This window comes from Lepisosteus oculatus, chromosome 4 (assembly GCF_040954835.1).
Source record: "Lepisosteus oculatus isolate fLepOcu1 chromosome 4, fLepOcu1.hap2, whole genome shotgun sequence".
Classification (NCBI taxonomy): domain Eukaryota; kingdom Metazoa; phylum Chordata; class Actinopteri; order Semionotiformes; family Lepisosteidae; genus Lepisosteus; species Lepisosteus oculatus.
Genome location: NC_090699.1, coordinates 29,798,132 through 29,810,677, shown reverse-complemented (window position 1 = coordinate 29,810,677; position 12,546 = coordinate 29,798,132). Strand labels below are relative to the sequence as shown.

The 12,546-nt window shown below is 43.5% G+C and overlaps 1 protein-coding gene across 2 annotated transcripts; it reads left to right on the top strand.

Moving 5' to 3' along the window:
• The first annotated feature begins 287 nt into the window (after positions 1-287).
• Positions 288-11,850, top strand: slc29a3 (solute carrier family 29 member 3). 2 transcript variants are annotated; one of them, XM_015346492.2, is made up of 7 exons: positions 288-593; positions 2,485-2,632; positions 2,914-3,260; positions 4,228-4,310; positions 6,005-6,231; positions 7,845-8,007; positions 10,265-11,850. In XM_015346492.2, exons 3-7 carry the CDS (start codon positions 2,964-2,966, stop codon positions 10,893-10,895), a joined length of 1,401 nt encoding a protein of 466 aa, XP_015201978.2. In that variant the 5' UTR covers positions 288-593; positions 2,485-2,632; positions 2,914-2,963; the 3' UTR covers positions 10,896-11,850. The 2 variants fall into 2 exon arrangements, with proteins under 2 accessions (XP_015201978.2, XP_006630614.2); XM_006630551.3 differs by lacking the exon at positions 2,485-2,632 and having other exon boundaries at positions 295-593.
• The last annotated feature ends 696 nt before the right edge of the window (positions 11,851-12,546 follow it).

Genomic DNA, 12,546 nt, shown 5'->3' with positions numbered 1-12,546 from the left:
TGACCCAGCCCCGTGAGCCAAAGAGAGATCTCTCTTCAGCCCACTAGCTGTAGTCCTGCTATCACAGTGAAGGGCGGTGACGTCACCTGCTCTGGTACGCCGGCTCTTACACAGTGCCTGTCGGCCGTAAGCGTTACAAGTAGTCTCTTTTGCACTGGTGCCTAAAAATAAATAAATAAAGCTTTACATAAAATTAGACCAATTCAAATTAGTCTTTTAATAAATATTTATATTACAGGCTCTCGCCCATGTTTGCTACCTCTTCCAGCAGCCGATCCAGAAAAGTGACTCCCCGCCCCCAGGCAAGAAGGGGAGGGCAGAGCTTCAGATGATCGAGTTTCTCTGCGCTGGACTTCTTTGGGCTGGGAGTACAGGCCGGAATTGGGAACCGCAGAGAGTGCGGTCCAGAATGGGCATTTCGTCGGAGCGAACATTGACTTTACATCTCCGGTTGCTTGTCTTCTGCACTTCAATCCAGACTCTTTCTCTTGCGATTTTGGTTTTGTTTCATCTTGAAATGACAGGACACTTGGTGAACGTATCACAACGTTATATTGCTCAGCGGGACTGTAGCTTACTTTCCAATCGCACAGGTTAGTAATAGTTTTTTACAAATTTGTTTTTTGTTCTTGTTTAGCTTTAAATCAGCGACTTGTGTTTTAAAGCCATTGACCAGCACAAAACTGAATGACAACTGGGCAATGCTTGTAATTTCATTCGATCAAGTACGTAAACAGTAATCTAGCTAAATTGAAACTGAAAATAATTAATATGTAAATAAATTGCATATATATATTATATATGCAGAAAATTCTTAATTCTATTCGAATCCACTACCAAGATATTTATTCTTAAGCTTTATACATTTGTATTAAAAAGGAAATCCGAAGCCTGTCGTCCCTCCTTAATATGACTATTGTTAAGTTAATGTTATTTTATTTTTTTTCTTGCAATATACATTCAGTAATATGATCCCGACAAACTAGCATTCACTCGTGCAAAGAGAGTGTTAAGTTAATGTTATACTGTTATGCTGAAAAGGAACTGTCATGTGACAAATCGCTGAGTTTGGGATACAGTCTCGGCACTCAATAATAACTGTTTTTTTTGTTAAAACTCAATATTTAATACAGTAAACTCACAAGTATGGATAACATTGTCGAGACACACTGTTTTGTATCTGAGGTAACATAACTCTTGGCCGCAGGTGGGTTAAAAGTGAAGATCCTATGTACTCAGAGGCGCTAATGGCTCAGTTGAAGACACCCTCGCCGCTGATCTCACGCCGTAGTAGACTGGTTTCTGTGAAAAGTAAATGTACATGTTCAACAGCTATGCATTTTGTATTTGCACTTACACAAGTACAGTTTTGTAGTTGTACGGCACCAGACCTTTTGGGCAGAAAACCAGAGCATTAAGACGGACAGTCTTTCCAGGAACAATGTTTTCGTGTGCTCTTGAGGTGAACTACATTTCCCTGTTTTCGAGTCCAAGGCCTGCTGTTCTTGTTCATAATCTGTGAGAAAAGCTGTTAAATACCCGCAAATTAGCACTAATTTAATTCCAATTTAAAGGGTATGAAAGTGCCAATCTGTAAACAACCAGAATCACATTAGCGGTTTCTGTGTACTGTAAACTGATTTACTCGAGCCCCTGAGAGGCTCTCGTACGGTATGCGTCTCGCTGTGCTCGAAGGTGAAAGGCTGATCTTTCCTCACTTTGACACATTCGTTTAAAACGTACAGCCAGATCAGGTCAATAAATGTGAAGTTACATTTCGACAAGACGTATACTGTGCTTATGTCATATATTATCAATTTAAAAAGTTTTACTACATTACCCTAATTTTAAAACATAAACCTTAGTGCTTTAACCGTAGTTACATTATTTTCTTTTAAAGCCTACTGAGAAGATCGTAATATTGTAAGTCAATGTGCATTTGAATCGAAATCGAGTTATTGTAAAATATAATAATTTTTTCATCTATGTTTGTCATCTCAGAATTCTGCAGGATTAGTGGTGCTTTGCAATATCTGCCAATGAAGATGCCAGTGGAGATCAATATCCAATGCTTCTTGACAGTTCAGACCTGCTTCCTTTTTTGTAAATTCTTGCCTGGAAGGGCAGTGGCAGCAATGAACTAAAAGCACTTTGTTTCTGTGATGAGTATCAGAGCTTATTTTTCAAATGTGAAGAGAAAGTTATTTATGAATAACTAAAATCACTTTCTGTGAAAAGCATCAGAATGTGCTTATTAGAAAATCTGGAACTGTACAACACACAGCTGTTGGTTCTCATTCCAGACTTGCCCTATAAACAATGCCCTGTCCAATATTTCTGAATGGTGTTTTTACTTCATACATTTGATGAAGAGCCTGAGGCAGAAATTTTCTGCACAACATGAAAGAGAACAGCATTTAAAGTAAGTGTTCCACATAAGGAACGGAGGCAGTATTAAGCAGCCAGTTTTTTTAAATTATGCAGGTCGATAGTAACGAGGTCCTGCTGACTCTGTGCTGTGTTGACCCATTTAATCCAGAATGGGTCTCTGAGGCAGGAGAGGCTATACCTCATCACTCCCTGCACGTCACCTGAAAAGTGGAGAGGTGCAGGACTCGTACATCCACCTGAGGTGGGTGAAAGACCATGGCAGGAGAATGCAAATTACAGTTGGCAGTCTTAACAGAACTGGATAAAACAATTGTTTATCCATTTGAGCATCTGCTTCAGATGGACAGTGGCTTTAATTAAAGAGCCATTGAATTCAATACAGGTCTTTGGTGAAATCAGTGACTTCATTATGTTCTGTTTTGTGAACAGTGTATACAGTATATAGAAATGCATTGGAAGGTCTCATTAATTGTGCTAGTTTTGGATTTTAGTTGGATGTTTTATTTGTGCTGTCTGTGGCAGGTGGTGGTGTTCAGTGCTGACAGGACAGCCTTTCCACTCTCTTTTTGAGGATGGAGGGATCAGAGACACTGCAGGCCAGTGTGAACTCATCCTACCTGAATGCAGCAGAGTCCCTGGATGACGATCAGGATCCCCTGCTTCCTAGTGAGGCTGAAGCCAGCCCCCGGTTTCCTGGCACACAACGGCCGCATGACTCCTACAACCTGGTCTATGCTATCTTCTTCTTGCTGGGAGTGGGTTCCCTGCTGCCCTGGAACTTCTTTATCACAGCCAAACACTACTGGGTTTACAAGCTGACAAATGCCTCTGGGCAAACAGATGGCCAGGTGCCTCGCTCTAACCTTAGTGTGAGTGAACTTCCATTAATAGAGTGTTTTGACATGGAGGATAGATATATATACAAGAGACAAAACTCCTAAAACTGAGCGCACTCAAACAGCAGTGTCAGGTATCTTATCCCTTTGCATGAAGCACATTCTTCTGCTGAAGAAAGATATTTATTCCATAGACATGGTAGTGTTGAGTAGAATGCAGCTGTAGTCTTATTCAGATCTCTCTCCTGATAGAAAACCTGAAGTAAGAGGTGCTGGGGTTCCTCTTTCTCTCCTATGCTCTTTGACTGTGTGCATCTCATCATCATGCACACTCTTTGAATTGGCCACCAGTCAAGTCAGAAGTCTGTGTCTTTACTGGCTTGTCTAAAATATGACTTATTGTTTCATGGAATGATTTCTCAAGAGAGCTGTGGGGATTCTGTTATGCTTGTATTTTATAACCTGCCTGCCAGTTACCTCAGGTCATCCCTGTGCAGGCACACTGGAGCTGGATCTTGTGCTATCTGTTGAACAGAGTCTCATTATTTTCTGTGAGCAGGGTTCTATCAGCTCCATGCCAGGCAGATCTTATGATTCTGAAGAACAGTATGCGCTCTTAAAATCACAGCTAATCTAACAGACCTTGTTTATTAAGTTAAAGAGTGCTTGATCTGTGTTAGTTATTTACACATGATATCCAATAAGAACACTCCACCTAGGTTTTCTCACAGTCACCCAGCATGTGTTCACAGTAAAGCAGGTTTCCCATATACTTTTTTGCAAGACTGTTTAATCCTGGTTTTGTCCTTGTAGAGAAGATCTGTTGTGGAATTGTGTTGACTACGGAACTTGTTACCTCTAAGCTGTTTTTCCTGTGGTTTAATTTGCTAAAAATTGTAGGTCCTTTTTTCCTTGCATGACTCTGATGTGCGGTAAAGAACAGAAAGTTGCTTGAAGGGGAATGAGCCTGGTTCTGTAACAGTGTGCTCTTGTTTTTCAGGATTACTTTGAGAGCTACCTGTCCATCGCCTCCACTGTGCCATCAGTACTCTGCCTAGTGCTCAACTTTCTCCTGGTCAACAAGTATGGACCCTCTAGATGTTTGTCACTTTATTTATTCAAAATTTAAAATGACATGTTTCTGCTAAAACCGAGCACTAATATGTCGTTTTAAAATTCCACACATAGAGCGACATAAGCGCTGTGCTGTTGTATTAGTTAGCTTGTTGTTCTGTTCCTTTGCAAATACAATGAGAGAGTCACAGAAATCTCTCTCTCAAACAATTGTGTATGTTCTCTCTCTCTATAGTCACATCTTTGTTTGCAATTTCAATTCAATTCAAGGTGCTTTATTAGCATGACCGATAGGTACAATCAGTGTTGCCAAAGCAAATAAAAATAATAAAATTAACATAGAACAAAACAAAAAATAGAAGTAAAATAAAATCTACAGACATGTTACAGACATTTACAACAAAGACATATTATATAATATCGACATATACTGTATTCGGCTGGAGCATTATTGGGAGACAGACTCACTGTTCCTCAGGCTGTGACAGGAGATCACATACTGGGCTGCCAGATCAACTGAGTTCCCTCCTCCCTCTCCCAGTAGGATTGGGACCTGTTGTGGTTTTGGCAGGTGTGGGAACTCTGGGATTAGATTTCTGAATTTCGGGAAGAATGTTTCTCTAATCCCAGAGTATCTGTCACAGTGCAGTAGGAAGTGCACCTCTGTCTCTATTTCTCCCTGCTGGCAGTGGGAGCACAGCCTGTCCTCTCTGGGCAGCCAGGTCTGCCTGTGTCGCCCAGTTTCTATGGCCAGGTTGTGGTCACTGAGCCTGTACTTCGTCAGGGTCTGTTTCTGTTTGTTATTTTTTATTTTGGTCAAATATTCAGCTAGTGTGTATTGTCTGTTTAAGGTTCTGTAGCATTCTAGTTTATGTTGTGTTTGTGTGTGTGTGTCCCAGTGTGTGAGATATTGCTGTTTGATCTGTGCTGTGATGTGGTTGAGTCTGGGTTGTGGTGCTCTAGCAGTGCTGTCCTGATGCTGGTTAGTGTCGGTGTGGCTCAGGTCGGTGAGCCTCAGGACCAGCTGGCTCAGGGGGCTCTGTTTTGGGCTCAGCTCTTGGCTCAGCAGGGCTTTGTGGTGGTAGGAATTTTGGTCACTGTTTTTTAGGTGTAGCCAATACTTTAATATTCTTTTCTGTATGTTTATCAATAGTGGGTACTGGCCTAATTCGGCCCTGCACCCGTTGTTAGGAGTTTTTCTCTGCACACGGAGGATGATTCTACAGATCTCCATGTGCAGAGTTTCTGTGGGGTGTTTGTCCCATTGGGTGTAATCCTGGTCTGTGAGGGGACCCCAAACTTCACTGCCGTATAGGGCAATGGGTTGGATTACACTTTCAAATATTTGGAGCCAGATTCTTGTTGGTGGGTTGATGTTGAAGAGCCTCCTTCTTATTGCGTAGAAAGCCCTGAGTGCCTTCTCCCTCAGTGCCTTCACTGCCAGGTCAAAACTCCCGGAAGAGCTGATGGTGAGACCGAGATATGTGTAGCTGGATGTGTGCTCCAATGTGTTGTTGTTCAGTGTGAATTTGTACCTGTTTCCCTGAGGTCTGGCTTTGTTTGCATCTCACACACTCTGTGCAAACGGCAGTGGAGCCTCCTTAGTCTTGGATTCTCTCCACCACTATCTCGCCTTTACATGGTGCAGACAAAGCAGTCAGACCCCTCTCTCCCTGTCCCCCTCCACCCCTCCCTGGTGTCAGAGTGTCCCCTGCAGTGCGTGTGCTCAGCTCCCTGGCGGTGATCCTGCTGGTGTTCATGGTGACGACAGTGCTGGTGAAGATAGACACCACAGAGCGGCGGGAGGAGTTCTTTGTGGTCACCCTGGTCAGTGTGGCTGTGGTCAGTGGCACCTCCAACATCTTCACCGGCAGTGTGTTCGGAGTGACTGGCCGCTTCCCCATGAGGATCTCGCAGGCTCTCATTTCCGGTAACACACTAAAGGACTGAGCCTAGGGGGCAGGTGGGCAAAGGGGTAAATGGTCAGGCAGCAGGGCAGCTGAGATTGGGACCAGTAGAATGCAGCTGTAGATCTCGGGTTCTCTACACTGGTTCTCTGCTTGAGGGTCACAGGGTGTCCATGTTCTCATTCCACTGGAGCTGTACAGTAAATTACCCACCAGAAATAACATTAATAAACTCTACTGGTGGAACCTTTTGTGGATGGTGAAACTTAAAAATGCTTAATGGAAAAATGATGAAAGTCAATGCTCCTATACAGTCTGTTTGCTGCATTTTAAATGATTTAAGTGATTGGCAATTGGCAATTGGCAAGTGGCGATTAATGAAGTGACACCTGTTCTATACTTAGGTCCATGTGATTTTTTTTCTATTGCACTGATAGAGGCTTGGAATACACAAGTTGTCTTGCTGACCTGACCTCTGCCTTTCTGATAATAGCCATTTAAGTAAAGCATCTTTTCATGGAGTGTTGACTTTGTTTAGTTTGTGGTGATAAAGAAACGTCAAACACTGCTGTGGGTGACTGCCCTACTGGAGTTGGTGAGGGCCGCGTGCTTTAGATTTTTAGTCAGAAAAACACACTAACTTACTGGTCTGTTTTGTCGATTGAGAAGGTGTCACCTGTTATAATTGTGTATCTCTCTTGAATTCCTTGGCATCAAGGAGCTTGTATAAAAGTAATCTCTATTGGCAGTCACACAGGCTGTAGAACAACTCCAACACAGGACGTCAAAGCAGTTGTAAAGAAAGGTAGCATAGTTTATTCAAAATAAAACTGTATGTCAGACATTAATTGAACATGCAGTAGAACACTTGCTGAGGCTAAATCAAGGCCCTGCTACAAATATCAAACTCCCAGATGGGTTGCAGGTGAGCAGGATTAAACTGAGCAGGATAAAATCAATTTTCTGACAGAGAGTGACAGCGAAGCCTCTTTTCATCCCAGAATACCCCTCTAATAAGCCCAGGTCATGCCCCATTTTTCTGATGCTCCAGAATAATGTGTTTTCCCCTTGTAGCATTGCCTGACAGGCACTAAGACTACAACTTGTCCAACTGGTGTTACCAGGGTTACTGACGGCAGGTCATGTGACCCTGCCTGTAAGCGTTTTTACACAATCATCTGCCACATCCTATTGTTCTCTTACTTTCCCTGAAACAGAGTTCCTTCATAGGCTCCCAACCTGCACCGTAAAAGAAACATTGAGTCTCCTGCATAGTCTCTTCTGAGTTGAAGCTCTCTCGAGTTTGGCTTTGGCGAGTGACTGTCAGTGTGAAATGCTTCAGGATGTTGTGACAGTATAAGTAGCTACATTAATGAGGTGTTCCTGTTGAGCGTGTAAAAAAAGTCTGTCAGAGCTGTGTTTGCAGCTGGTTTTTCTCTTTCATGCTTTCACACTCTCGCACTTCTTTCTCTGTCACACCTCTCTCCTCTCACACTTCATCCCTCTTGTTCTGTTATGTATCTCTTACATACTTCATACTTCTGCCTCTCCTTTTCCCTCTGTTTGAATGTTGTGCTTTGCCTCTGCCTCCCTCACTCTGCCACTCTCTCTCCCTCTCCGTCTCTCTCTCTCTCAGGCCAGGCGATGGGTGGTACTCTCAGTGCAGTGGCCTCATTGATAGACCTGGCAGCAGCCCATGATATCACAGACAGCGCACTGGCGTACTTCCTGACTGCTGATGTCTTCATCCTTCTCTGCATCTTTGCATACCTGCTGCTACCTCACCTGCACTACTCCAGGTCAGTGTCTTTTTGCATAACTGCCTACTGTTCCCTGTGTTGGACCTAATGAGGGAGTGTATCTACCTGGTTCTGCATGCACTAGAAATTCACTGCCCACCCACAGCTGCTTGTTTTCATATGTAACTACCTGGATTGACTGCTGATGGAATTGACCAGTAGGTGGCTCTCTTATCCTTGGACGTGAACTCAGAAGTTGTCAAGACCTTTTAACTCTAAATGTATTTGACCAATTAGTCTGTGACAGTCCATCTGGCAGTTTTGTTTCACATTGCAATAACTAATTTCTTAAGAAGTCAACTTTACCCCATCTCCTCTCTTAATGGGTATGGGGGGTAAGTTAGGTCAGCATTACTTTTAATGTGTGGAATTATGTCTAAGAAGGAATCCCCTTACAAAGGCTGAAAATATTCAAGAGACACAAGCTGACTACTTTGAATGTTTCATTTGAGTTCAGTAGGTTCTATTCTGTGTGAAATTGTTCTTTGAATTGGATCCAAATGACAGGCAGTGATTTAAGGTCTATAGAGTGTACATATTTCTTTAAGATTCCTGATTTCTCAGTGACTAGACCGTCCTTTCTGTGCAAGAGATAAATGACACATGTTCCAGATGACAGCTGAGTTTCATCCACAAATAGGGAAAAGAAAACCACAGTGAAACTACAGAGATGAGTGAAACTAACAGTCTGTCCGAAACCCAGGAAGTGTGGCTGAAACTGTCATCAGGTCCTCGAGTTTAACTCTAGAAACGCTGGTCTCCTCCCAGGCAGGGACAGATGAGCTGCTGTGTGTAAACCCCTCTCGTTAACAACCTAGTCCTCCTTTCTCAGCCCCAGTTCCATCTTACTGACTTTACAGCATAGTCAAGTTCAAGTTTATTGTCATTATACTCATATACAGTTATATGGTATAACAAAATGCTATTTAGCTAGCTCTCGGACATAAGTAGTACAAGAAAAAAACAACAACAACAATACAATTGTATAACAAAAGAAAGACAGAGACAACAAGCAATGTGCAAAAAACAACAACAGGCAATGTGCAAAACAACAAAAAGGTAACCGGTTATGTGCAAAAATATGCATCAACAGAATAAAATAAAGGGATAGAAATTATGGGGAGTGAGCTTTTGACATGTAAGGTAGAGGTAGATTTTCAATGTGTGTTTGAGATTTTGGTAAGAAAGAAAGAAGGCACTGTGAGGTTCAGATCATAGGTGAGAGGTGAGGTGAGAGTGAGAAAGGCTGGGATATTAATAGTTTGATAGTGCGGGGGTAAAAACTGTCTCTGAGTCTGGTAGTCCGGGCCCGAATGCTCCGGTACCGTTTTCCAGATGGTAGAGGGTCTGTAGCTGGGGTGTGTGGGGTCTTTGATGATGCTTAGAGCTTTCCTCAAGCACCGTCTGTCATAAATGTCATGGGACTCAACTGCTGAAGCCCAGTAATTAAAGCAGACTTTAATTTAAATACTTTTTTCAGTGGGAAATGAAAAATCAAAGAAAAACAGAAATCTGTCAGTATAGCAATGTCTTGGAAAGCCCACAGCTTAGATAGTGGTTATTGTTTATTCTGCACTGTCAGCATTCCTGCTGATTTCTGTAACCTAAAGGCCATTGTGAAAGCTGTGGAGGAGAAGTGAGCAATTCAGGGGGGTGTGCTCTTTATTTTTTCAGGAGGATTATTATTTATGATATGAACTGATTTTATTTACATAGATAGATACTTTATTGATCCCGTGAGGGAAATTGCAGAACATTACATGCATTTTATAATATAGCATTCTTGTGATCATTAAGTATTTTGAGGTTAGGTTAGGTTTCAGGTTCCCATGCTTATGATGCTTGAAAATCTATGATCATGAAGATTTATGGGAAGTCTCTGGGAGCAGAAGAATTTCTTCATCACAGTATCTCCTGCCCTCACTCCCACAGTAGGAGGAGCTGCTTCCAAATCAGCAGAGCCCAGACATCACAGAAGGGGGGGAGTTTCAACACTCAGTGACGTCAGAGGAGCAGGCTGCACAGCTCATCTTTACATCTAGGTGGCAGCAAATGTATAAAACATGTATAAATAGATCAAACATAAGTTGCACTGAAACCACATATTTATTTACTTTCTCATAATTTCCTGATAGTCTGGATCAGCTAAGGATTTGCAATGTGCTGATTTGGTTGTTCCTCACAGAAAATGAGACCACAGCTATGTGATACCTTTCCTACCCCACGACTGACGGCTAGCTTGTCCTCTGTCCTCCAGGTACTATATGCTGCCGCCCCCCTGTGGTGTGCCGGGGAACGACGGCGCGTGTGCAGAAGACCAGCAGGCGCGCGACACAGGAGGGGTGCCTCCTCTGCGGCCCATCCTCAAGAAGACAGCGGTACTGGGGCTCTGCGTGTTCTACGTGTTCTTTATTTCCATTATGGTGTTTCCGGCCATCTCCTCGGGGATCCAGTCAGTGCACAAGGAGTCGGGCAGCCCCTGGACCAACGAGTACTTTGTGCCGCTCACCAGCTTTTTCCTGTACAACGCCGCGGATTTCTGCGGCCGGCAGGCGACGGCGTGGGTGCAGGTGCCGGGGCCGCGCAGCCGGCTGCTGCCCTCCCTGGTGCTGCTGCGCACCGCGCTCGTGCCGCTCTTCATGTTCTGCAACTACCAGCCGCGGGACCACCTCCAAACCGTGTTCTTCGCTCAGGACGTCTACCCCGTGGTCTTCATCTCGCTGCTGGGCCTGACCAACGGCTACCTGGGCACCCTGCCCATGATCTACGGCCCCAAAGTGGTGCGGCGTGACCTGGCGGAGGCAGCCGGGGTGGTCATGTCCTTCTTCTTGATGTTGGGCCTAGCGATCGGCTCGGCCTTCTCCATCCTCATCGTGCACAGCATCTGAACACTAGAGCCCCTTCGCTTTTAAAGACTGCGGACTGGTTCTCCCCATGTCTGCTCGTGTATTTTTACAGGTATATCTTTTAACCGGCCTTGTCCCCTGGGCTACACTCCACAGCCAGATGCTGCCCCGAGCGGGCAGTTTCAGAAGAAGCCTGCAATAACGCCTCAGAAGGAAGCCTGTCTCCCACTGTGCATGTTTGAGGGGTGCTCAAGACATACAGGGGAGCGGAAAGAAAAGACACTTTTTTTTATCCATAACTGCCCCAAAAAAGAAACCGTGCATGACAAATATGGTGGATTTCTGAACATTTCTTAATTTTCATTCACATACTGCAAAGTAAACAATGCAATCTGGCACACGTGCAGCCTGCTAGCTTTGTTGCAGAGGACATCTCTAGAAACCATGCATTTATAACAGGAAGGTCTGCCTGTGGGTATGCTCCAACACCATGTGTCCCATTGTATCATATTGGCACTTAGTACGCTCCTGAGACATTGCAATGCCAATCATATCGGCCATAATAGTGTATGTTCAGGATGTCCACTGTAGTGACAATGGCATCTGACAGAGAGGTCAACGCCACCCATCTTTGTAATAACCTTCAGATGGCAGCTGCACCAGAACCCTGCCAAGCAATGGACTAATCCACCCGCGGTCAACAGCAGTCATAGGAATTGATCTTAAGACCTGGGTTTGACACTGGAGAGCAAGATGATATACAGTTATAAATAAGTGCCTTGATGATTGAGGTGTATACACTGTTTTGGGAATCTTGATTTATTATTAGGTTGTTTTATAGTATTTTATTCCTCAGCAATATGTTTCTCCGTGCACAGTTTATTTTTTGGTCTGTGTTTGAGGGGTGAAGGGGTTCATGCTTTTACCAGTAATTTCATATTCATTTTTAATTATTTGTTTTACATTTTTAAATATTAAAATATTACATGGGAACCTAGCATGTGCATCCTCATTCTCATTTAAACCATTTTGTTTTTGATTGCAGCTCTATAATTATAATAATCAGTATATATCTGATATGTATATATCAGTATATAATAATCAATATATCAATTTACCAGTGAAAAATTAATAAAATTAAAAATTAGCTCAATTAGCTACTGTGTACCAAACAGGCAAGAGGGGGTAAAAAGCCTCTTTGGGTTATCAACCTTTCTTATGTTCTTATGCTGCTGTTGAGTTCTCCTCTCATGCCTGGGAGCCTGCCTTTTTCCAGGCCTCACCATAGTTCAGAGAAGCGATACGTACTGGGAGCTCGAATCTTGTCTGTGGATGAGCAGTGTGTACCCCACCGACACCCTGCCATGATGGTTTGAAGAAGGGCCATCCATGAAGAACTTCATACGAACAGTGAAATACCGTCTGTTGGATGAGCCTTCTCATCCTGTTTACTAAATCATTAAGTCAGCTTTGGTAGCACGCAGTAGCTCATTCTAGGGAGTGACCTGCCTGATTCCCCAGCCTGTTTCCATGTCTACCAAAGTGAATGGCAATGCTCTAAGTTCAGTTGGCCCGTCTTTCAGGTAATTGCATGCTGGAGTTTTTGAAATGCCTGTCCTGCCCGAAACCTTGAAAAATAGGGTGGCTTTACTCCTACTCCTTCCCTGCTGAAAGCTTCTTATACTGTATATTG

Excerpts from the sequence above, each read along its gene's own strand:
- slc29a3 (XM_015346492.2), top strand. The coding sequence starts at position 2,964 with ATGGAGGGATCAGAGACACTGCAGGCCAGTGTGAACTCATCCTACCTG. Across the intron at positions 4,311-6,004 it reads AACTTTCTCCTGGTCAACAA|AGTGTCCCCTGCAGTGCGTG; the intron begins GTATGGACCCTC and ends CCCTGGTGTCAG. Across the intron at positions 6,232-7,844 it reads CTCGCAGGCTCTCATTTCCG|GCCAGGCGATGGGTGGTACT; the intron begins GTAACACACTAA and ends TCTCTCTCTCAG.